Here is a 26,799-nt window from a genome sequence, read left to right as displayed (position 1 = left end):
CAGTGGAAACAGTTGCCCAGAGAGGTGGTAGATGTCCCACCTCAGGAAACATTCAAGGTCATGTTGGACGGGGCTCTGAGCAACCTGATTTAGTTGAAGATGTCCCTGCTCATTGCAAGGGAGTTGGTCTAAATGACATTTAGTGGTCCCTTCCAACCCAAACTATTTTATGATCATGGAGGGGTACTGCATTACCAGAGAATCAGCAGTGTCAGCAGCTATGTTTCTGTCAATCTTTCATTGAATTGCATTGAATTTCATTGACTTGCTTCTTTTATAAATGACAACATTTTCACATTGAATGAGTCAAATTGACATGGTCAGGATTTGTCTAGATCCAGACAGAAGGAAACTTTCACTAAGTAGTTAATTGTACCCAGGGAAAGTTGCAAAAGTAGCTTTTCATCAAGAGGCTACACTGGAATTGAGGAGGGATTATTAAATAATGGTGCTAATTTGTGGACTGAGGAACAATAAATTGTTTTCTTCTTTCAGACTTACTCCTAGACAATTTGTTCATCACATCTGTATTTATTTTTCAGGTGGGCTCTTTTGGTTGTTAAATATATGGAATGCAATAGTATTATCTGTGCGACATGTACTGCTTCTGATTTTGGAAAGTTAGCTGAACAGAAAAGATGGAGGGAAGAATCACTTTAGATTGAGGATCTTCTAGCTCTTCTCAGTTAAATGAAGAAATCATTCTCTTAATCCTGAAAAAAACAGTTTAATTCAGGACTGTTGTTTCGGATGTTAACCGCAATAAAGAACGGTTTTGAAATTAAACCCAGTTTAGTGTTAGACTGTATTATTTGAACCATTTGAAAAATCTTCAAGTGTATATGCTGGAAAATACAGGGCAGCATTTAGGAACATGAAACATTTAATAAATCTAAAAGTTTTTGGATTTTTTGAAACTGTCTTTTTTTTTGTAATTTGTTGATTTATGCATTCCTCTAAAAATTCAGGAAACTCTAATGCTCAAAGCCTCCAGCCACGTTTTTGATTCCAGTGTGGTAGGTGCTGCACAAATAGAGTGAGAAAATAGACAAGGCAGACAGTAGATGAGAAATTAAGACTTTTGGCCAGGCTATGTGATTTTATCCTCAGCAGAGAGGTAGCAGAAGCAGAAAAAAAAAAATCTTATCAGCATCCTGAACAAGCACCCTACTCACTGATCAGTTCTGCCTCAATTGTAATGACCACTGGGCTCAGTGATGCCACTGAGCACTTACAGATGCTGTCTTCTGAGGAGATCTCATAGCCATCACTGGGAGGCTATGCTTAAGGAACAAAAATAAATTTTCTGAACTCAACTGCCCTGTCAGGAAGGACCAGAGAACCTTAAAGTGCAGAGTTGAAGATAATTGGAGGGATAGATATCTGTGAATTGCTTAGAGGTTTAGAGCACCCATTATACCCTCACTTGAAAGTTCAAGAAATAGGGTTTTCTCCTCAAAGCCCTGTTTAAAGACAACCAGAAGGTTCGTGGTGATCACACTATGTGAATGATGCTAACGAAATTTTCTCTCCTTCTTTTGGGGATTAGAGATGCATTGGACAGAGGGATCTGATGGTGTTGACAAGGGTCAATTTACTGAAATGCAGACTTCACAAGAAGAGTTGCAATATTGGGAACATTCACTTGGGATGGAGATCATGGTTTCAGCGAGAGAAACAGAGAGGTGCATTCACTTGCCTCAGAGTATTATGCTACCTAGAAAGTTAGAACATTTGGGTTTTTTGTGGGGTTTTACATATTTAAAACAAAAATACTCATTCCCCAAATCACAATGGCACACTTCCCCTCTCCCCACATTGTAATCTGAAAATGTTAAAAAAAATCCAGATTCCCAGGTGGCAAAACAGCGTCCTGGCTAGTTCTCTCATCAGTGCATGTTGTTAATTTATTTGGCATTCTAACCCAATTCTTTATCCTTTTATTGGATAACACAATTCTTCTGATCCTTGAAGAGTAAAGGATAAAGCCCTTCAATCTTAAATGAGTAAAGGGAAAGTCCAGTCCATTGCAGGGTGGGAAATAGCTGTTATAAGAAGTCCTATACCGTTGCTTTGAACTCAAGCCTAAGCACCATGTCCGATCTAGAGCAGTGAACACACACTGTAAACAAAAGTTAATTTCTGGATCCCTTTCTTCCTGTCAAAGTTTCTTTATTGTCCTTGCCTTCTGTTTCTGCATTCATCTCTGCTTCTAGCTTATATACTTATCTTGCTTTTCAACTGTACAAGTCAGTTTTCTATTTGCTTCCTAAGACCCTTCTGAATCTGTGCTCTCAGATGATCCTCCTTAGAAAATTTTTGCCATTTCTTTGTAAAGATTTCTTCATATCCTGATGTAATGAGTCAGAGAGGCTGGTTAGGTCTAAGCCGTTCTCCAGCATGTCCCAGAGCGCAGAAATTCACCCAGTTCCCATTGTACTGAGCTTTGATTTCCCAAAAGATGACCAACCATCTGGACAGCTCCCTCCAAACTTCTGCTGATCTTTCCCCTTCCCTAGACCCTTCTCATCCTGTTCCATAGTGACCTCAGTTCGTCAAGCCCTTTGCTCTTCTCTCCCCACATTGTGGTTTCCTCTCTTAGAGGCTCTTCCTCTTGCTTCCTAGATCAGCCTGGGTGCTCATCCCTGCTTCTGAAATGCTTGCTCCCTCCTACCACTGGAAAAGGAGTGGCCTTTCTTTTTTCCCTTGTCCCCGGAATGATTCATCCTTCACTCCAACGCTCTCCTCCTCTCTGTTCCTTGCCCTACTCTACCATCCACCCCATCCCATCTGTACGAGTGGCTGAAAGATGTGTTGCCTCTGTTCCTTGTTTCTCCCAACCCTTCTCTCACTGTCCCCACTATACCTCTCCTGTGGGTCATTACTCCAGATTCCTTTGTTCTGATGCCTCCCTCTATCCGAATATCTCCCTCAGCCCAGCTTTTACTATTTCTCTTCTTTATCGAGGCCTGCTCAGGATCCAGTACTGCAGCTACTGGACTGGGTCCCTTCTTCCCCCTCCCTGTCCAAGCATCTCTGCTCATCCTCAGTTCCAATGGCAGGAATTGCTTTTCTTCACAAAAAAAAAAAAAAAAACAAAAAAACAAAAAAACAAACCAACCCAGAGGAGTTATATTCATCTGATGGCTTTTCCTTTTCTCCCTGGCTCTAATTTGCAGCACGTATTTTTGCAAAAGTGCTCATCCTCGAAGCTAACAATAAACCTGTCTGTGTGTGTGTGTGAGAGAGAGAGAGAAGAGGGAGGGAGAGAAAAGCAATACAACAGTCTGGCTATGTGAGGCGGCATTGGAGAGCTGCTAGACCAGGGAAGCTGCCTAAGAGACGCAAGCCCCTTACTCTGGGCTCAGTGTGATCCCATTGGTTCCTGAGCTGCTGTTTTAAAGCAAAAAAAAAAAAAAAAAAAAAAAAAAAAAGAGCTTGGAGGATAGAACTGCACAGCCAGACGCAGACTCTCAGCCAAGTTGTCAGCACGCTGGGAGGAAGAGAGGCTCGCACACACGAGATTGCAGGGTGTCCGCAGCTTGATGTTCGTTTGTTTCCAGAAAGGAAGAAAAGAGAGGGAACAAAACAAAACAACAACAAACAAAAACAAAAAACCACAACAACAAAAAAACAAAGCAGAAAAGGGGAAAGGAGCCTGATCCATTCCAGCAGTCCTGGGGAGAATAATGGATGCGACCATATCTCAGTTCATCTTAGAAGAATTTGATGTCAACTGCAGCCTCCTGGATCGTTTACAAGAGACTTTTTTAGAGAGTTCCTCTATCCCTTTCCTGGGCTTTGATGGTAGGAGACATTACCTAGCCAGGGCTCCGAAAAGCTTTATAAGTGCTAAGATTTGGTTTGCTTTGTGATGCAAAGTGTGTTGCTTTTGTGCTTTCTCAACTGCTTCTTTTCCCCTTTCTGTCTCCCTTTTTTTAACGCAAAAGGTCTGTACTGCAATGCCACCACTGATCAGATTGGGACCTGCTGGCCCAGAACCTCTGCGGGGGAGCTAGTAGAGAGACCCTGCCCGGAGTTCTTCAATGGGATCAAATACAACACCACGAGTAAGTACAAACTCCTTTCCTTCTCACACAGATCTGGTGTTCAGAAGGTGCCTGGGGAGACCCAAAATATATTTTCCATTAAAAAAAAAAAAAAAAAAAAAAAAAAAAAAAAGTTTGCCTGGGAATCAACATTTCCTCCACATTCCAGCCTGTATATTCAAAATTCCTGCCTGGAATGATGCAGATTTCTCAAAAGCACAGACTTCTGGACACCGATTCCTCTTTACTTAACTGTATTTAGGTAGATCTGGGAAAAAATATCCTCTGCAAACTAAGGAGGGTGTACTGTGCTTTGTGTGTTTAAGTGTAGATATGTATAGCTGAATGTGTTTGTAGCAGCGCTTCAGCCATTTGGATAATTAAAGATCCTTTGGCTTGTGGAGTACTTAGTCTTAACGCCTAGGAACTGCATTGTGAAAGGACTCTGCCTTTGAGAGGCTGTCTGTGTGAACAGGGGGACAAACCAGGCTGAAAGTTGTATCTAACAAACAGAAGGTTGAGGTCTGGAATCTGTTTAGGAACTTCATTAGCGGTTGGCTTATGAGACTGGAATGGCTGCATCATTACTGCAAGGGAAACAGTAGAAGATATTATGAAGCAAATAATATTCAAAGCAAGGGAGCGTGGGGGCTCCTTAGAAATCTCTTAGAACTGATGCTTTAGTCTTAGAGGTAAACAATCATGATGACTCACTAAAAATTTATTATTCAGGCTGTTGGACGCAGGCACTTGTTTCCTTTTCCTTATCTGTCAATACTGCTTGGATCTTTCATTAAGAGTTTTTAACATGTTAGTTCCAAATATGTGTACTCACTTGTTTGTCACTCATTTTTTCAGTCTTCTCAGTGTGCTTTTGACTGTGGGGATCTGTGTTTCACTCTGAACTGTTGCTCGGGTATTAGTAGTCTTAATTTTCAGGTAGTGTTAATTCTGTGGGGCTAGCATTCTCAATAAGTCCTGTAAAAGAAGGACTGTGTCCTCTTAAACCTTTTTTATTAACTTGTTGAAAGTGAATTTATTCTTTTCCCAGGTCTAGGTGTCAAGGGTCAGATAACTAGACAAAAGTTCTGTGTATTTGCTATGCAAAACAAAGTCCTCTTCCAGATTTGTTCTTAGGGACCAGCTTCTGTCATCCTTGACTTTGATCAGGATAAGGTTTTTACCTCAGAGAACTGCAAGATCATCCTCAAACCCTGTATTCTCTGACCCGAGAGAGAAAATAGATGGAAACATGCAAAGGGCTGGGTTACGTTGTCTTTGATTATAGCAGGTAGTCCACTACCTTTACAGCCTCAGTTGACATCAAAAGCAAATTTCAGAGAATTAAGGACAGCTCAGACAAGAGTAAATGTATCAGAACGGACCCTAAAAGAACAGCCATAGAAAAGGTACCTCAAAGAAGTTTGACCTTTTTTTTAACATTTCCTTTTTGAGGTGGGGGATGTCAGTATTCCCACTGCCTTATTTTTGTTTCTCCAAAGGGGAAGAGACAAGGGGGGTAAAAAAAAAAAAGGCACTATGGATGATTCCTTATTTATATCATAAACACAGTGGAGAAAATTTAAATGCTTTTCCTGTGCATGGAAGAAAAAAACTCTTGAATACCCCATTTTATTTTGATAAACTGTGTTAATGCTTTTAGTTGTTCATCAGTGAACCGATTTAAAATTCTTCCCTGTTCCTCTCCTTCACAATGGTGGCTAATGATTGTATTACAGTGCTAATAAATTTTCTTAAATTCATTGCTCTTAAAACAATGCCATGCTAATAAAATTAAAGACTGATGAAAATATATTATTAAAATGTTGAAGCATTATTTTGTCATAGTCTAGGGAAGGGGACATTTTTCTCTTTTCAACATAAAATGTGAATAGCCACATTGAGAAAATGTATGTCTGCAGGACTGACTGGTAGTGCATACTGGTGCCCAGATGTGGTAGCGTATATCGCTTGTAGTAGAGAACTGAAGTACATGGAAGCTGCTGCAGGTGGCTTTCAGTTGATCTTACACTCTCTCATGTGTGTAGCTCCTCCAAGTTGTAGCAGAAAAGGAAAGGAAAGGCAATACCGTGTCAAGAGACAACTTGTAAAATCAGTAGCTTCTTGGGCACTAGTAGTTGGTGATTAAGGCTTGGGAAAGCTGTGAGGCAGCAGGTTAATATTTGGATACAGAGGTGAAATCTCTTTTGTGATTTGAAAGATGTGGCAATTAGTACATGAGGAACATGTCCAACGATTGGGAAGGACAAATACTGACATGTCTGCCTACTTTTACTTGCATGATTTCACCAGGTAAGTTTGTGAACTAACTAGAGGGTCTTTTGTAATGACACTCAGTGTGCTTAAAACCTAGATGTGGACCCCGTGCAGATAATAAAATAAGCACAGAAAGTTGAATCAGAATGGGAAATGGATCTTTCAAATTTCAGAGGTGAATAATCCAGCTGCAAAGTGAAGGTTTGATCAGGAGATGGCTTGGATCAACATAAGTTTTCTGCCTAAGATATGCAGTATATTTTTTTCATGCATTTTGCATTTTGGTGAGGCAAAGGGAGAAGTGACGGTGTGTAATATTGTATTGAATTGGTTTTGAGACCGAAATCAGACAAGTTTAGAAAAACCACTGTGCAATGCCTTTCTTCTACTAAGGGCTTATCCAGTTCTAGATTGTAACTCATTTATTTATTATACTGTCACACATCCCATGTTTGCAAGCTGCCACCTTTTAAGAACCATGGTGTATCTTTGGTTTTGTATGGCTGCAACTATATTTCTCATTGTAATGTGTGTAAAACTTTTGGATCAATTTCAGTGATTTTTTTGGTTTTGTTTTTAGAAATGAAGCTCTCAAAGATTCCAAGTTGCTACCAGTTTCATAAAAGTAGCTCATCAGCTGGAGGGAATGAACCCAGTAGCATTCCCCTTAAATGAAAGCTTTTGCATTGTAGACACTGGAAAATCCAGACTTGGAAGTGCCCAAACTGTATGAAAAAATTATACCAGACTCAGCCAAGCACAAGACGTAGATCCATAGCAAATCAGGCTGCCCAAGTTCTGGCACTCATGGGGCTATTCCTGTGCCTTATTGTAGTCACTGTGTGTGTAGTGCGTGGAATTCAAGAGAGAATGCAACAAGTAGTTTGCATCACCACAGATCAGATCATCAAAGGCTTTGGATGGACGTACCCTGGCTTGGTATCCATCCTGTCAACTGTCATGCTTTGTCACCCTAACTCAGAACCCCCGAGTGCTCAGACGGGCAATGCTGTCAAACCCTGCAAAATGCCAGCAATATTTAATGAGACAGTATTTAGGTCAAAAACTTAAGAACAAGAACTGGTGCATTAAAAAATCACCTCCTGTTTGCCTCTATAAAAGAAGCTGTTTGCATAAAATATTTCCATTCTAACTGCAAAAAATTTCCGTGGTGATTTTGTGCCTGTATCTGTTTCTGTGTGTCTCTTGGGAACTGCTGAGTGACTCAGATAAGTTTCAGCTGGATTCATAAAACAAAGTCTGTCAGTTTGTGAGTATTTTTCATCTCTGACACTTTGTTATTTTGGTGATTTTTTTTCTACTTCTTTATTTGCAAAATAAAGTCAAGCTGACAAATCAAGATTTGGTTACCCTGCAGTATGATTTGTGAATACAGGCAAAATGTTCTTTGACCAAGGATCTGAAAATGGTGCCATCCACTTACAACTTTGCAATTTTGCAGCAAATCTTATGTATGATTCTCAAAGATAAAAAATAAAATAAAATAAAAAGAGGAAAGTGTATGTGTTGGTGCAGTGTGTGGCTGTGCACTTGTCTCTGCTCAGTTTCTATATTTAGCTAAAGATGACAATATCATTGCTGCCCTCTAGATGTGTTTATGCTTTGACAGCGTGAAGCTTTTATTCTTGTTTTAGGAAACAGATTAATTCACTTATTAGGATATCCTGAAGCTTGATTAATTCAGCAAATGGGCAGTAATGAGACTCTTTTTGCTGATTGCAAAAATGTGGTCGTACATGTAAGTACTTATATCATGTTACAGGCTAAAGTATCTCTACTTTAGCTCTTTCCTTTCCGTACAAATTGCCGCGTGCAGTGGGGAGAGTCAGGACTAGATGTTCATCTGATGGACAGTAAGTGTTGACTATGGTAGCCCTAGCTGCCTGATTTGTTTGTCTACAACAGCCAGTGCAGCGGAGGGGTGTTCTGTGGTAGCCCTGTCCGCTGGGGCTGCTCAGATCAGTTTGTGCTGCTCGCAGGCAGGAGGTGGAAGCACTGGAAAGCCTTCAGTTTGCAGATTAAGACACGCAAATCTAGGTATTTCTATGTAGGTATCAACAGCTAATTTAAATATCAAATCTGTAATACAAGTTAATGAAGCTCCATTCGCTAGAGGAAACGAAGCCTAGATAGTTACTGAGCTCAACCCAAATGTACATATTAGCTCAGTAACCCCTGCAGAAGTGCTAGTGCCACTTGATACGTCCAGGGGTATTTTGCCTGGTGTCTAGTTCCTGTTTGTGTTTTATCTTCAAGGCCATCTAAACGTGTTGCAGATACTCTAAGACAAATGATACAATGCCTGTGTTAGGCAGCTGAATTAATCCCTGGATGTCAGTTCAGCTGAACTGAACCCACACCCGGGGACTGAGGGCAGACTCCTTTTGTGATCAGCAAGAACTAAAGGTCTCTATAGCTCTAATTCCCTCCCTGCAACACCTCCCCGCCCCTCAGCCTAGGAAAGCTCTTTGACTGAGATAGCCACTTCAGATGAGTGTTTTGGGTATCACAAAAAGCATCTTCATCTTCTCCAGTGACTGTGATGCTGAAAACAGGCACACGAGCACTGCTAACCTTGCGCTGATGGGGATTTGGTCCCTCCCTGCCGACTCCTTGTTCTGAGGGTGTGTACACTGCCTTTTCCTCGGTGGCCCTATAACCATCTGCCTTGTTGAGAATGATTTGGAGGGGGTGGCAACTTGGCAACTGGGCTTTGTTCAGGTGGATGGACATGGGGGAAAGAGCCATTGGCACAAGTATCACAGTTGTACCTATTGACATGGCTTACTCCACACTGAAAGAAAAATTCCTAGAGTTCTTTGTTGTTGCATCCCAAACAGAGGAAAATAATCTTTTGTGTGCTGAGGAAAGGATGAAGAAGTGAATTAATAGCTTTTCTGTTTTACATCCTTCCCTCTTTTGAAAGGGGTTAAAGAGATGATTCAATTTTTAAAAGAGCAGAAGTGCTAATTTTCATAGGTTAAACAGACATTTATCAAGATCTAACCTCTGCTGCTTTTCTTTATCATTAATTACTGTTCAAAGTTCCTCTGGAGTGGTGGCTTCAGCTTCCATATAAAACACAAGCCTTGCTTGGAAATCATTAGTCACAGAATCTTGTTTATACTATATGCTTAAGACCTGTCCTGATAATTACAGAAATGTGCACTTTTATAAGTGGCTAGCCTGAAGGCTCAATTAACGTTTTCTCTTGTGTTTTATCTTCTGTATTTTAGTGCCTTGAGCACTTCTGTTGATCACATTCACATGACTTACTTTTTCCCCAGAGGTTATTCTGGTTTGATTTCTAGAGGGTGCATTTTTGAAAGCGAAGTCCCTTTGTAAAAGACAGGGACCTTTTATGCTCTCCTGGCCTTTCATCTTTATTGGAGAGAGAAATAAAATGCCTATCAACACAGCCTTGTGAGCCTGAGTGGAGGTACCGCTGGATGCAGTGAGGAGATGAACCTGAGGTGTGGGCTGGGGAAAAGGGCAAAGTGAGAGGAAGCATCCCAGCCCGAGAGACAGCAGATGCTTAAGTAGTTCGGGTGCACTGCCATCTGAATTGAAGGGCTCTATATATTTAAAACACGTTTCTGAAAGAAGAGTTTCAAAGATGAAATACATAACCTTCTCTTTTTGCTAGGCAATGCATGTGTGTTTTCAGACTCAAAAGTACTACGAAGCCCTAAAATACTCCCACCTTGCCCTTCTTCTGTAACCTTGTTAGACATCCAGAAGGCTTTTATTCCACTGGACCGTTTAATGACAAAAGGAGATTTCGGGTAAGAAGTGCTTTGTAGCCAATTTTAATTATGGATTCACTAGAAAAAGGATGTAAAAAAAAAGTCTGCAGTTTTGCAGAAGCCATGTTTTAGCCATCCTGGGGTGACCAACACAGTATTTTCAGATAGAGAGTCAAGAGTACATGAAAGTTAAAGGAAGGAGGCAGATGAAAAATCAAACAAACACGACAGAGAAAAAGAAGGCCAGAACTGGAATTCTGGGGGAGGAAATAAAACATAAGTTTTATGCTCATAAAGCTTCTCTCTGAGGAGATCAATTCTTCAGTTGATTAGGATATTGACTCCAATAGCACTGTATCCAGATCAAGATTTCAACTGTCTTTGTTAATTTTCTTTTGCTAGTTTAGGTTGAATTCTTCCACAAATACAGCAGTAGGAGACTCTTGATTTCAGTGGATGCACAGATGGGAGGGATTTACTTTTTTTTTCCTCAAGTTTTTCTTCTTTTTTTCTTTCCATTGTGAAGCGTACTTTGTGGTAAGAGATCACTCTGATTGTGCAATTTGGAAGAAGAGTGTTGAAAACAATATTTAAAAGAAGGAATGAAAAGAACCCATATTTCTTGCTCCCACTACTGTCATCCTGTGAAGTGTGTGATTTCTTCCTTGAGCACAGAATAGAATTTAATTGCATGTAGTAAAATAAGAAGATTGTTAATGTTACTTCAGTCATGTTCAGGGACATTTTCTCCAGCCAATTAAACACTGATTAGCATTTTCATTCTTCACTAGTAAGTTATGAAGTGGCTTTGCTATGATCCTATGGTATCTGATTGAAATTTGCTTATGTTCAAGCTTGACTTCTGAGGCAGACTTCACACGTTTCTCACAGCCAGGAATTGCTGCTGCCGTTCTGCACCAAGCCCACCTGATCCTCTGCCGAAGTCCATCAGACCTGACAGCAGTAGCAGGAGGCCCAGTTTTTACCCTTCAGGGCAGTGACCCTGAACTTGTGCCAGAGGGATCATCACCCAGGATTGCTGGAAAAGTGGCTTGTTGCAGTGTGAGAGCGATGATGGGTCTCGGAGAGGGCTCTTAACCTTGTGGCCTTCAGGAAGGTCAGCAAACACAGGGTTGCCCGTGTTATTTTTGAAGGCTTCTGTGAACCTCTCTCTAAGGAATCTGCCCCATCCACCTCTCTGTAACTTGTGTGTGAGCTGTTGTCTAAGCTGACAGCAACTACCAGCTGGCAAACAGATGGACTGAGGTTTGCTTTCTTCCCACAAGTTAGGAATTAGATGATACTTGTAAAATCATACGCTTCTGGAGCCAGGGGAAGAGTGGAAGAGGGAATGGCTCAGGAACATACAGGAAAGGGAAATAAATACGTTACGAAGGGAGACAGAGCAGGAAGTCCTCATCTCACAATGTCAAAATGAGAGAAAAATCCCACCCAAATACATCTAATATGGGCACTCTCTTGTGGTTGTGGGTTTTCTTGTTTTATTCTGCTTTATGACCCCTTTTCCATCCAGCCAAGCTGTGGGAGGATGAGGTCTGAAACCCTGCCGGGGAAGGTGGAATCAGACTGTTCTCTCTCTGGGTTTCAGCCTCTGTGTTTCTTGTCACAAAACCTTAGGGAGAGTGTCACTGAAGGAATGGTCACCCGTAATTCCTCCTCTCAGCCACAGGGTGTCACTTAAAGTGCAGGTAAAGTAAGTGTCCACAGGCATCTACACGGAGTCACTTGGGGGTGGAAATGATGGATAGGGTAAAAGAAAGCTGGTGTGAATAATGGTCCTGGACTTTGTTCTGCTCTAATTACCAACAGTGCTGCCTCTGCAGCTTCCCCATCCTGCTGGGTGATAAAAGAGACTCCCTGACGTGAAGTGGGGACAAGGACATGGGGGAGGAGGAGGTGGAGGATGTTCTGGAAGGAACCCTGCTGTCCCTGCCTTTGTGGAGTGCTTGCTTGAGAGCAGGTCACTGGCTGAAGGTAGGTGCGTGGTTTCCCCAGGGCTGTTCTGAAAGGCTAAAGAAAGGGAAGTGCTGAGCTTTGTTCCCAAGCATGTGTGTGTTTGTTAGAAGATGGAGCTATGCAAAGCATGATGTAGCTGTTCAGGAGTGAAACAACTCTATCAAAGAAGCCTAAGCAGTCAACAAGAGCCTGCATTTGGATGACACAGAGGTTTCTCCTTGCTCTACACACCGTGTTCATTGCTGTATTGCCTCCTGCTTCATCGACCTGATCCCTCCTGCCTCAGTGCTGACCACTGGCAGGGACTGTTAGGTTCTCCCTGTGGACCCTCAAGTGCTTGACAGATGCTCTAGGTGCTCCCACTTAACAAGAATAATAAATAGGTATATTAACAGTGGGACAATACCTTCCTCGGCTGTGACTGCTGAACTTGCCTGTTGTTCATGGGAAGGTTGTTCTGCAGATCAGTAAGTCCATTGGCCAGATTTAGATTCTTTGTATTTTCCTCTGTGTTCTTAAGTGACATGCAAGTATCTTTGCTGTTCCTGTAATAGTGAATCTTTGCGATTTCTGTGTCTTGGAAGAACAGCACTTTAAGCTCTGTCCTGATCCAAGTAAAGTTCTCAGACTTTGAAAGTCATGCAAGACTTTGCTCACTGTCTGCTGTCCTGTGAAAGGGAAACTCTTACGCAGTTTTGGACCCCAACGTTGCTTATGACTTGACATCCAGATTAGAATAGCCATACTTAGTATCTTGAGAAGGCAATGAGAAATATGGTTTCCCATGGAAATTGGAGGGGAATGGATTTTTAGTAGATATTTTCCTTTTTCAGTGCAGTTTCATTCCCCTTAGATGTTATTCATGGAGTCTGTAATTGGTAGCTCTTGGGACAAACTCATAAAATCAATAAAACTCGGATTGCTTTATGCTGACTTCTTTCTCTGCAGTGCTGGGAATAACAGAGGGCCAGATGCTGCTCCATATGAGACTTGTGCAGTGAGAAGCAATACAATGAAGCAAATGATAGGAACAGAAACTCAGTGTTTAAAAAAAAAAAAAAACTATAAAAAAATATCCAGATCTCATAAGGAGTTTTCACTGGGAAAATGGAAGAAGAAAAAACCTTTCCCAATGCAATTACATTATCCAAAACCCCTGGTGGTTGGAAAGCACTGACCATACAGTGACACAAGAATTAATGCAGTTCCTTATCCTCCTGAGTCAGCCAGGGAGCAAACAGAGATTTGGAAAACAGAAAATGTGTTATGGAAATGAGACAAATAAAGAAAATATGAAATTACTTTGCTAGTGCATCATCACCATTTTAACTAAACTTAGATGTGCACTCCTAGTGATTCTTTTTCTCACAGCTAGGAATTTTAATTTAACTTCAGTATAGCTGAATTATGCCAGTAATACCTGAAACATCAGCATTTGTGTATTTCAAAGCACATGATAAGCAGTCATTACTTCTTGCAGAATCTCCAGGCTTGCCACATTGATTACTGCTTTTCAGCTAGAGCAGCTAATGCAGACTTTGAAAGCAGGGAGTATTTTCAGGGATCTTCGTTTCAGTGTTGATCTTAATAGTCTTGACCAACTGAATGCTCTGAGCTCTGCTTGGAAACCAGCAGGTGTTTAGTTGCTGGAAATTGATTTCTAGGTATCATAAACTGGTGACATCCTATTCCTTGCCAAGATAATAGAGTAAAAGGCAGGGGATGATGTGGGTGATGAGAAGCATCTCCAGAGAGACGTCCCAGTGTTAGGCTTCCATAGAGAAAGCGCCTAGCGGGCTGCTGTCTGGCAGGAATTTCTTCTGTCCCAGGAGCTGTGGGGGGAGAGAGGGACCCCTGACTTGGGAAGCCCTTTTCTTCAAGGGCTTATGTTCCTGTTCTGAGCGCTCTTTGCCTCAGGACGTGGATGGTGACATCTTGGATGGGAAGTTGCAGGGATTTGCAGTCTTGCACATGTCCTCTGAGTGGCGTGGGACTGTGTGGGAGCCAGGTAACACTGCCACCAGTTCACAAGACCTCTGTCGAGCAAACTCCTTTAATTATTCCTTGCCAAGACTTTGTACTAAAGAAAGCCAGGATCCCATTGATTCACTTTTGGTTCATTTTGGGCATCTAATCTGATCTTCTGAATTTCCTACTTCACATCAACCTCCTGTAACCACATAAACTCACCCACTTGCCCCATTACTGTGCCAATATTTAACAAATGTCTCCATCTCGTTAGGTCTCTCTAAAAATGAACATTTCCACCTGTCAGCTGGCAGCACTGTGCCAAAACTGACTGTGACTAAGGAAGCCTTCTTTTCAGCACTAAAATAAGAAGGCTTTTGGTTTTTGTTTGGGAAGTGAGGGAACAAAGTTCTATTTGGATCTGCTTTCTGCTTCAAAGCGTATGTCTCATAAAGGACAGGGATGAATCCAAATGCAGCTATGGTGGTGTATTGCATTGCCCAGTTTCAGTGAGAGAGGCTGTAGCTGTATGAATACTGAGTTTTGCTGCTGTTTTTATTCTTTCTGGGAGGAGAGCTAAAAGATAACCACAAAGGTTTTACCTTTTGTCATCCTTGTCCACCTACAAACCCATTCTCAGCTTAGCCTTGTCCCTTTCGTTCTAATCTGTTCTTAACCCCTTCATCTTTCCTGTATTCACTGCACATTACTCCTGTAAAATAAATTCCAGCAACAATAACAATAACCGTTTTATTCTCACACAAGTACTTTTTTATTCCTTCAGTGAATGCTGAGGGGAATAGAAGGGTCTCTGAGCTGAACCAGAGAGGTGAGTGTGTTAGAAGAGGACAGGTGTCATAGTAGTGTGTTTCAGTTTATAATGTCGTGAGGGTATGTAAAATACTCTCCTATAACTAAAAATATGATAAATAATAATTGGATTTTTCAGCAAATGCATATAAAGTGTTTCCTAGAGATTCCTGTTTTAATGATTCTCTGATAGATCTCAGCTGCAGATCCATGACTGAGTTACTGTAATTACATCAGCACACAGAGGAGCAGAGGTGCAACACCTGACCACACTAATTCCAATTAAAGGGCATTGAGAGAATTTGTATTGTCATTTTTTCATCACTTCTTCAAGTGGCTAGATAACTGCATGCCTCCCGTCTGCCTTATGTGCATTACCTCTTCTAGGCTCTCTATCAAAACCCCAGTCTGGTTTTCCCATTTTCCCCAATAACCTGACTAGGCACAGAAAGTATTGTGAATGGGGTAGACACATGAGAGTCACTGGTGCTTTGCAACCATATGGAAATTGACTGTGTGTGCTCTCTGGTAAACCGGAGCTAAAATTCACCTTCTGAAATCTCAGGGAAATAAATTGATTTCACCATGGTAAGTCAGTTATGTGAACAAGTCCTTAAATTCATCAGTAGCGTTGAAAACTTTACTCTGATTTTACCCATACCTTCTAGAAATGAAGCATTTCTAATGATTTTGAGCACTGAGCTGAAGAAGTCCTGGCTTTACTTGGTGTGGCAACATGATATATTACAAGTTGGATTAGATGAACTCTACTGCTCCTTCTAACCAGCATTTCTATGGTTCTGTGATATCCCTACAGATTTCAGATGGATCCTTCACTGGTCTCTATCATCAGTCTTTTGGTCTTCATGGACACCTGTGACATGGCACTTAGTGGTGGTGTTTTTTAGTTTCTAGGACACTTGAGCTATAAGCAGAATATGAAAAATTACATGATGTACAACAGAGCGAGAGCAGTTTCAGTCTCTTGTTTTGATTCCATATACCTATGGATGTGTAATGTGTAATTTTTCTGCACCAGTTTACTTGGTTTAGTTTATCCTTTGCTTGCTTTTATGGGAATCAAGTGAGACTCACAGGGCAGTGACCTTTGTCTAGTTGCCATGTTACCTTAATGAAAATCAGCTGGAAAAGGCAGGGCTAATTGCTTTGATTTAATCCTGAAATGCTGATGACTCATTGATGGCTCATTCAGAAAAGCTATCTGTTCAAGGTAGAAGGACCAGATAAAAATAGCTTCCTTGAGATAAATTAAGCAGTTTAAGTGCTGAAAGTTTCAAATGTTTGGGTCCTGAGTGTTAACTGCTGCTTGCTGGAATCTTGAACTCTGACTTTGGTATCCACATGCTCTTCTACCTCAAGGTAAGAGGAATAAACTTTCTGTTCAACTCTCTGAAGAGAGCACCAGTGACTTGGTTCAGATGTCCCTCTGCCAAGCCTGGAGCTTTCATCTAAGCAGTGAGCTAATTGCCTGATGTAGGAGCCCCACCATATCTGAAAGAGAACACTTTCTGAGACCATCTTGGAAATATGTAGATCAATTCTCAGAATTAAAAGATTTTTCATCTCACTGGGACTGACTGGTTTCCACTGTTAATTTATTTATCTTCTGCAATTACAAAAGGTTTCAGAAAGAGTGGAGATATAAGAAAGAAAGGGATAGAAGAAGAGCAGAGCATCAACTAAGCAGACTGGGAATGGAAAAGGAGATTATTGGTTGAGGTGAAAGTGAGCAGAGAGACAGGGACCTTGTGCCTGGAGAACAGGAGTTAAGAGTCACTGTGGGAATGGGTGGGGATGGAATTCCTTCAGAAGACTTTAGTGAATGGGTTAAGTGATTTAAAATGTAGAAATTGCATTGTGCAGGAGTAAGAGCTGGCAGTCTAACATGGCAGGTTGTGCAGGGGTGAGAAGCAGCAGCAAGCTCCTAGACAATTAAGGACAAAGTATTGTGAGATTAAATGGAAAAATGGCATAACAGAACATGGGTGAGGAATGGCTCAGAGATTAGTGCTGGCAAGGAATGCAGAGTATGAACCTTGACAAGGGGGGATGCAACAAACATTAAGAGACATTCAGAAAGCATTTGTGGAGAAGAACTGGAGTGCCATGCAAGGTGGTTGCCAGCTGTGAGACAACAAGCAAAAATCTGAGTTGCCATCCCAAAGAACACCAGGTGAGAGCAGAGAATTGTTGGTCAAATGCCAGATATAAAGGATAAGTGTGATACATGCTGTACTGCATCCAAGGCAGGCAGCATAGAATAACAAACGCAATTACCGACAGCAGTGCCACCAGAGTCTCTCAGCAAATTAAAACTCAACAGAAGAACATGTCAGAGATAGCATATCTGTCTTGTAAATGAAAAGGTGATGTGCAGCTCAATTTTTAGCATGTTTGTCTTAAGTACTTTCTCTCTTTCTGTGCACCTGTGGGAAGAGATGTTCATAGATTAGTTTCCTTCATGATCTTTTCTTGTCTCTCTGGTTTTCTTGTCCCCTGAGTTTGTGGGCAGGCATGTGACAGGACCACATCCTCACATTAGAACCACTTTGGCTCTGATTGTGTTGCCTTGAAAGAGCAACTTTCAGTGTGAATGCAAAGACTTGCCTGACCATGGCTTATGTAGACCATCTGGGACATCACTAACATGTGGGGTTGTCCTGGTACCCTGCTGCTGTGAAGGGACAGTGTTTATGCCAGTTTGAACTACTAGGGTAGTGCCAAATGCACCTTGGAACTGTAAGAACAGACGGTAAATTACTTATTTCATACCCTGAGAATGACCTCAGACAAGCTGCTTCAATCTCCTATCCTTTGGTCTTGCCATTTGTAAAATAACCAACAAATCAGGAACTCTGAAGCCATCCAACTCTATAAAGACTTCTGCTTTTTTGGTTTAGAGTGCAAGAAGTTCCCTGGTAATATGTCACCTCTATTCCTCAGTGTCATTAATTTCTTTGGGGCTGAGCAGGACAGTTTTGAGGACAAAATCTGTGTTTAGCAGTCCTGTTTCTGTACAAAACTTTCCGAGGCACAAAGTGCTAAACAGGCAGTTGGATTTCAATACCTTAATATCATCATCACCACACTCTCTTTCAGCAATAAAAATCTATTCTCAGCACAAAAATGTGGACTGAATGGAAAGCATCCCCTTGTGTGGTCTGGGAAAACTGAAGTTACTGTAATTAACATTTTCAGAGTTGGAAAAATATCCATGAGCTTGGATATTTAATCTGTATAAGTGATTGTTACAGTTACTAATATATTTCTCTGTTTAACCATGTGTTTTCACAGCTCATCAGTATCTCTTTATTTTCATGCCTTATTGTCTTGGTGCAGACCTGCTGGTCTGTAGCACCTGCAATTTTTCTGTGTGCCAAAGGAAATGCTTAGTTATCAAAATCACATTTATTCGGCTATTCGGTGCTCTTCTCTGCAATGCAGAGTTGTTTCCTAGGCTACATTTGCTAGTATAATACATATTCTGTTGTCAGATATCCCATCCAGTGGATTTTGCCTCATTCCTTGATCCAATGAAGACAAATTATTGAACTGTCCTGCTTTATCAGTGGAGATTGTCTTCATTTTCTATATGCTGAGTTTAGTTTTTCAAATATTTTTTTCTGAAAATACACTTCAAATACATCATGCAACAATTTGGCAACACTGAAGAATTCAAACTCTCAGGCAATGATTTGAGAAACAGTATGTTAGAAGAAAACAGCCTTTGATCAGGCTCTGCATTACCTTTTCCTGCTAAAACCAAAGTAACGGTATATTGATTCTCTGACGACTTGTTGCCTGTTTGATGTGAGTCCCACAAATGCTGTTGCAACTTGTCTGTCTGTTGAGCAGTGGAGGTGTGTGTGAGTGTCACTAGGGTCTGGGCAGCCCACAAGTGTAGTAAATGAACTGGTAGTGAAACCAGTAGCGTAACTCTGGGTTAAAGAAAGTGCAGAATCAGGTCTTAGGTGAGTAAGTACTAGAAGGAGAAACAAGGGGAAAAAGAAAAGAAAACTGGGAATGGGGAAGGATTAGTTTTTTTCAGTGTGCACTGTGGAGATTTGTTGCATCAGTGGGTCTGACATAGACTAATAGAGAGGATGAGGATGCTGTTTCTAACTGTTCATTCCATGCCCCAGCTGACAGACACTAACCTGTTTGAGTCATCTAGTCATCTTCTGGTTTGCTGAAGTTTAGAGCAGGTATTTGCTGTAAATCAGTGGGGTTTGAGTGCCTCTAGTTAAAGGTCATCTCAGCTTTCTCTGCTCTGGGACAAGACAGACAGCTAGAGTCAGTCAGGTTTACAGTTGTAATCCTTATTAGTGAATGGATGTCATTAACTTTCCCCTCTGTTCAACCTTCACAGCTATTTCCATTGCCAGCAATGACTGAGATGAGCTAATTACATAGATTATGCAATTTTGCTGTACATAATACATATAATTTTGTAATGAAGTAGTGCTATGTAGTAACAGTTCTCATAAACCTGCCTTTGAATATAAGGGTTTGGCATGAAGCTTTGCAAGAGAAACTTTGCATAAAAGAGTTAGAGTAGGATCAATGATAGGGAAAAAGATCCTGAGATATTTCTATGTTCTTTTGGAAGGGCTAAAATATCCACAAAAATGTTTTTTTAATAAGTAGGTTTCAGCTCCGTTATGAGCAATGTCCTGAATGCTTAGATGAATCTCGTGAATGCATGCAAATGTAAATGATGCTCTGCTGTTTTAGAAGAATTGATTTCATTTTTTTACAAGATCAGGCAAGAGATCTTTTTTTTTTTTTCATTTGTTGTGATATTGCGGTTTGTTGTCATGGTGTTGTTTGTTTGTTGCAGTATTTTCTTGTTCGCTTCCTCCTGTATGGACCTGATTATTGATAATAAAAGTTACCTTCATTTTGCTTGCATTGTTGTGGTGCCTAGGGACTAGATCTTTTTTTTTGGTGGGCTGTAAACAAGCTCTGGAAAACACGTGCTGCCCCAAACAACTACTAGGAGTCTCTAGAAGGCCAGAAAGTGTGAGAGAGGAAAGAGAGGAGGTGTACCAGGTTTACACGGCAAGGTTTTGATAGCAGGGGGGCTGCATGAGTGGATTCTGTGAGAAGAGGTCAGGGGCTGCCCCCATGTTGGACAGAGACAGTTTCAGCTCTTTTTTAATTAAATTGTCTTTGTCTTGACCTATGAGGTTTTAATCTTTTTGCACCCCATCCTGACAAGGAGAGGCAAAGAACAAGAGGTCTGGTGGGCACCTGGCAGCCAGCCAACATCAACCCACCACAGGAGGATATGAGATAAATACAGCAAAATTCATTCTGGCATATTTTTTCAAAATTCTTACAATTTGGAAATATGGGGACTGAATGCTACAGCGCACAGGCTGTTGTCCTAGGGAAAGGCTTCCAGAAGGATTAACTGGGGCATTTGAACGGAATATGCAGATAGGAATTTCTGTGCAGCCTACCCAAGTTGACTTAATTTTTAGTGGCATATCATACCTTGAATATGAAAGGAGATTTCTCTGAAGAACCATGCAAAGAGATGGGCTACTCTGCAGTCAGAGGTGTGATGTAAGTTCTTAACTGTTATGAATGCACCTTGTGTGGCTTCACTTAGTACTGATAACATCAAAGCTGTAACAGCACAACCATCAGTTGCTAATGCTCTAGTCCAGCTGGGACTAAAAGGCAGAGATGTCAATGCTTGGTATGCTGTTGCAGTCTCACTGCCCAGTTCAGCTTGGTTATGTTCCCATCACTTCTCTGTAAATATTCCCTACAGTCATGATTATCATATAGCTGTTTCAGTAGTGACCTCTGGCTGTATTTTAAATCAGGTGTAAATGTTTTAAATTCAACACATGGTGTATAGCTAAATACACTAACTAATTTTCAGTCTCAGGAAACAATTGGGATTCAGTGGGCTGACTCAGAGACATTTTTATCTTTTAACAGCTTAGTGAAGTCATATGGAGAAATTCTCTCTGCCTGCAGTACATATCCTTTCCCAAAATAGAGACACCAGACTAAATTGACTACTTGTTTTTACCTGAAATTCTAGGTTGATTGTTTTTCTTACTTCAAAGGATTCCAAAATTGATCTTCTTTCATGGAAACAAGCTCACGGATCTGAAGTAATTATCTTCATTCTCTGCAAATATCTGTAAACTTTCCTGGAATTTCTGATATGATGTCCTATTTAACATGATCCTTAAAATTCCACAGGGCTGTGAAAGCTGAATGTATATTTCCGCCTTCTCTAACTTCGCTCCAGAGATCAGGCTCTAAGTTTTCAGTCATTCTGCTGCCATAGTTAAGACACTGTACCATGAGACATCCAGGCTTCCCTTCACTGACTGTTCCCCATTCAACAGATCTTGAGGAACTTCAGTTTCCACTGTTTCAGCAACATTTGTGAATCCATTTCCCTCACAGTTATCACAAGGGAACTTGTCTTTCTACGCTACTGTTTCACAGGATATTGGAAAGGGCAGGTAGTGAAGCTCATGCTGTTCAGGATTATTTTTTTTCCCCTTTAACCAAACAGGACTTTCCTAAAGGCACTCTGAATGTCGCTAAAGGAACTAATACTGATGCAACTACATGAACTGCTTGCTTCTGTTGCTCTAGACATGTTTTGAAAGCTGTAACAGTTAAGGATGTGTTAGTGCTGCATTACAGCTCACAAAATACTTCTACAAATGTATTATGTGTAACTCAGTGTTTAAGTTCTGAGGTAAGTTACTTTGATCACGAATAACAGCATTTCAGGATGGGAAAAATGTATAAGTGGAAAGTAAGTGGTAAAAAGAGAGTAGGTAGAAAGATTTAAAGAAGGATTTGTAATCTGGCTGAGGTCACATGTAATCAAGTAGCATTCTGAAGTCTGAAGCATCCTGTGAATAGTTTTCACAAATTATTTTTAATACTAGGGTAACAGAGGTACTTGAAGTAATTGGCATATGTGCACTGCATTGCTAGTCTAAGCAGGGATATAGAGCTATATTATTCTCTTAGACTGAACTAAATCCTGAGTAATTCGCTGAAGCTAAATGTTTCTTCCTATCATATTCTGGACCTATAATCATGTAATACCTAATTCAAGCAATTAACTGAATTTCACAGATGATGACCAGAAGAAACTGTTACATGATGTATATTGCATCTCCATGTTTCAAAAATAGCAAGAACAAATTTTAGTTAACATTACAGTCTCATTAAAAAGCCTGCTAACCTTCTTCTATTGATTGATCCAAAGATAAATTCTTCTGCACAGGAAAGGAAAAGACATTTTATCCTAAACACTTCATGTGTGACTACAAAAAGAATCTTCTATCTATATAAAGATTTAGATTCTATTTTAAGAGGAGAGTTGTTAAAGAGTAGTGCACCAAATGATCTAATTTTTCATGATTTAATTCAGATCAGATAACTGAGAAGAAAAAAATACTTGGTAATGATTTCCTTTAAAAAACCCTTCAATTAGAACTACTCCAGGACATTGTAACTGCATAAGTGATAACATAGTTGTCTTTTATTCACTAACATTTCATTTGGGAAGTGTTATGCAGCAAATCTCTCTTTGTAAATTACAGAGGTGAAATGAAGGTTTAGCTGTGAACTCTAATCTGTGTTTTTGTTGTGATGGGTTGAGCCTGTCTTTTATATGAGTGTCAGGAGCACTTATGTAAAAGCCATCCTTCCCTTGGTGTGCTCTCTGCAATCATCGCTTCTTTGGGACTGCAGGTTTGTTCCATGCACTGTGGATTTGATGGAGGCTGATGGCAACTCTGTCCTGGAACATCTGGTTCATTATTACTTGTCATTTGTGGCTGGTTTTATTTGTTACACTATTTTCAGTCTCCTCACTGTCTGGCTTGGATCCTGCACCCTACATACAATTCCTTCTTCTTACACCGTTTCTTCATAACCTTAGCTCATAGAAACTTAGGAAAGGTGCTGTTTTCAATTTAATGACTACATTTGACAGCACAATGAGAACCTGGGTCTCTGACTGAGGCTTCTGCTACTGTTACTGAAGTCAGTGCCTCCAGATGTCACTTCAGAAAACAGAATCTAATTCTTAAAAATCAAATTGTTCTTTTGTGAGTATTAAACCATCACTACTCCTGCTAAAACCAAAGATGGATCAAAGTTCAGATTCAAGAAGTATTACCTTCCCTTCTATAGCTACGGCTTGCTACATGGTCTGTATGTGCCCTGGGTGACCCTGCCACATCACTCCCTTCCTAAAAGAATGTATAATTCCATTTAGATTTTATTACTCTAGAATTTTGCTAGGCCCAGTGCTAGAAAACTGTAACATTCTATATGCTGAACCTCAAGATCCAAAATAAATTCTTGTTTGGACCATATACCTAAGGCGGGATTTATCTCACTGAATTTTAGCCATCTCTGAATGATGACTAATCCAAGCCTGTCTTCCCAATTCTATTTCTGATCAACAGAGAAAGATGCATAGACCAGTCCCCCTCTGGACATGCCCATCTTTAGTAATAACCCAAGAAGGTTCCACGTCTGTGCTGCTTCTATGCTTGAAAGCAAGTATGTGAGGAAAGCCTGTTTCACCTTGGCTTGAAGATGGACAGGCTGCTTGAACGGGCTTTGAGAGCCATCACTGCAATGCAAGCAAAAGAGGGACCTTGTGGAATTCTTCAGACACAGTTTGTGACAGATAGAGAGCCTTGCCAGACTGGTGGGGATGCTGGAACAGCTAATTAGAACTTAGCTTCCTTTGTATTGCATCCTTGTACCACATTTTGTTACTTTTTAGAAAACTTTGTTCCTTTTCTTTATTCCTCTCCTACTGTCTGGTCTAGAGATAAGGTCTGACCCACATATGGAATTATGTGCCTTCAGGGGTGGCAGATGTGTTACTGAAGGAAAAACTGTAGGTCTTCCAGAAGGTCTTTGCCATTTTGCATTGCTCTGTGAAAGGGAGATGGTAGAGCAGTTGGAGATAGAATGGCTCTACCTTATTGGAGTATTCAAAAATAAAATTCATAGGGTAAAAATGGAACCAAACCACGTTAGAACTTAATTGAACAGCAGTTAGCGTCTTGAGGCACTGGGCCAAAATGGACATTTCCAGTGGAAACTGTAAAGGGCTGCTTATTTTTCTTACAGAAGAGGCTTCAGGATTTGGATGGACATTTGTGCAGAGCTTTTATGTTGCACTACAAATTTTTTCATGTTCACATTAAATTCAAAGTAGGTCCAAACTGTCAAGCTAACATACTTTTCAATAATATTATGTAGCTTTTCTGTACACCAATCATAGCATGCACATGAAGGTTGGATTGCCACAAAAATGTCATTTGCTGTTCTGTAAAGGCAATCAAAGTTTCACCCTAACTAAAAAAAAAAAAAAAAAAAAAGTATAGAAATTACCTTTTTATTCATCTATCAAAGAAAACAAGTCTAATATCACCTTTTCCACATTTGATATATAATCCAGTAGCTCATTGTGGTTTGACAGATGAAGTCAAAGCTGTGTTTCTTTGAAAAGTGTCATAAATTTAAGACACCTTTTCATGCACTTTAGGTTCTTTGAAGTCCAATGCAGTTTGCCTGGTCATTCACACTTTTTTTTTTTTTTTTTTTTTTTTTTTTTTTCTCCCTTCTCACTTCTACAACACAGTTTTTCATGGCAAACTTGGGATTTAAGATTTTATGGTTTGGTACAAGGAGAACATGAATTAAGCAGTCCACACTTGAATAACCAATGTTAAATAGTGCATACTCAATTTGTTCTCAGAGGGTTAATTCTGTGATTGAAATGGAAATGGCACTGTGGATAAATCTGCCTCAGTGTAAGACATGTAATGTATGAGTTCTCAGTAATGTTTTTATTTTCATAAGAGAAAATCTATTACCAAAGAAGGTAGTAAGTATCTAAATGGCGGAGACTCATCTACATGGAAGTGAATGATGAGCACTAAACACTTCTAGGTGAATGAGCCCTTTCAAACATATTTTACCTAATCATATTGCTCTTTGATGAAAGGAAATGGCAAATATTTTTAAAGATTTTCTAAAATCCTCTTCTTGCATTCTTAATGTAACCACCAGTCTTAGTGACCATCTTTCATGTTGCAGGAAATCTGCAACTATTTGAAGAGCAAGCAAATTCTGAATGATAGGACCTTTCCACAGCATCCTGCCTTATGGTCCTTTGTTCAGTTATCTGTATTAATCTGAAGCATCACCAACTCTTTTATCTTCTTTAAAATACCCAGAATGTTTTCCTGCACCTTGAGTTCTTGGCCTATTTCCTTGCTAGATGCATCATTTGTTTAGGGATGGTGCTGGGGTAAGAAGACTGCCCTGCTTTCCCCTCACCTCTTTCATTCATCGTTTGTTTCCCTGATGCCTCATTCTGGTTTATATTGTCCTTTGAGAACCATATGAGGCTCTGCAGACTGGTCTGGATTAAAAAAAAAAAAAAAAAAAAAAAAAAACCAAACAAACAAAGGGCAAAAAAACCCAAAGCCTACACATACCCCATTTTTATTGGTTATTTTCAGTCTGGATCCAATTTACGGTGCTTCTTCAGAGTCCCTGGAGCCAGGGTTTTCCCCAGGAAGATGGTACAAAAACCTGTGGCAGATGAAACCAACAAATTTGTGTTCAGAAAGCTTCAATTCTAGAATTAAAAAGAAGAGCTTCATAGTCAGCTTCAGAAAAATAAATTTAAAAAAAAAAAAGTGAAATATAGGGAAAGAAGGTTTTTTTTTATTATTAACATAGTCACCTTTCTTTCTTGGTTAGAACAAGCTCTTTCTTAGCCATCACAGAAGTGGAAAGGGAGTTTTAGCTTTCTGGGGGCAATGGACTGGATGGCTTGAAAACCAGCACAGATAAGCCTGGGCTATAATATTCACTTATGGTATACATCCTTCAGTCTCTTGCAAGACTGGAGAAATTAAAGAATAACAATTATAACCAGAAATTACATTTACAAAGATGACTTGAAAGTGAAGAATTAAAGGCATTAACAGTATGACTTTAAAGCAAACTAAATAATGTCATTCCAGAGTGAGAGGAATTTGCTTGGAAATGAATGAATGTTGAGAAAAAACCTGAGCTAAGTTGAAACAATGAGAAGTGTCATTTTTAGTGCTCTGAGAAGTCTCTAGAATATTATGGGCACTGACCTGTCTTTTTTTGTACTGGGAGGAGAGTTGTATGACCAGCATAAGGTTAATGTCCTGTATGTAAAGTCGTACATGTAACTGTTGAGAACTGGATGTGCAGCATTTGCAAGGAGTGCAATGTTTTGGGCCAGAATGAAACGGCTTAGTCTGTCATCCACTTCCTTGTAGTCATGTAACTGTGGTGAACCAATCAAAGGGAACAGCGTTCTTTGATGTTCTGGGTTGAGTGAGTGGTGGAGTTTTTTGGTGGCAGGGGAGGGGGCTATCGGGGTGGCCCCCTGTGAGAAGCTTCTCGAAGCTCCCCCAGCTCCACGTCAGCTCCACTTCTGTTTGGGAAATTGAGCCAATCGGCTGCGCCTCTGCGATAACGTATTTAAGAAGGGACGTGGTGACGTGTAGTGGGACTTGTGAGGAGGAGTCGCTGCAGCTGCATGAACACCAAGGTCAGTGGAGGAATGGAGGAAGAAAGGAGGGGGGAGGTGTGCCAGAGCAGAGACCCCCCTGTATCCTGTGGTGAGACGGCAGGGAGGGCCCCCCTGCCACCCATGAAGATCTACGGTGGAGCAGACATTGATTTATGGCCTGTGGCTTCTGCTCTAATGATCAAGGTTCTGTGCCCGACGAAGGCCGGGGTCTCATGGGAAAAGGTAGCCCCGCTGCTGTAATTCAGTGCTGGGAGGATTGCAACACGCGGGGGAGTCCCACGCCGGAGCAGCTCGGGAAGGGCTGCGGCCGTGGGAGGGAATCCAGTCG

At 40.7% G+C, this 26,799-nt stretch overlaps 1 protein-coding gene across 2 annotated transcripts in view; it reads left to right on the top strand.

The window, feature by feature from the left end:
* Positions 1-26,799, top strand: part of CRHR2 (corticotropin releasing hormone receptor 2) — a 163,809-nt gene that overhangs the window by 46,241 nt on the left and 90,769 nt on the right. The window contains exons 1-2 of one of the 2 annotated variants that reach the window (XM_033002880.2): positions 3,450-3,807; positions 3,951-4,070. In XM_033002880.2, the coding sequence (XP_032858771.1) occupies positions 3,690-3,807; positions 3,951-4,070 (238 nt within the window). In that variant the 5' untranslated portion in view covers positions 3,450-3,689. Of the gene's footprint in view, positions 1-3,449; positions 3,808-3,950; positions 4,071-26,799 lie in introns of those variants that run through there. The other variant, XM_042802229.1, reaches the window with a different exon arrangement.

Source organism: Tyto alba, unplaced genomic scaffold, assembly GCF_018691265.1.
Source record: "Tyto alba isolate M040663 unplaced genomic scaffold, T.alba_DEE_v4.0 Super-Scaffold_38, whole genome shotgun sequence".
Taxonomy (NCBI): Eukaryota; Metazoa; Chordata; class Aves; order Strigiformes; family Tytonidae; genus Tyto; species Tyto alba.
This window is presented reverse-complemented; position numbering and strand designations above follow the sequence as displayed.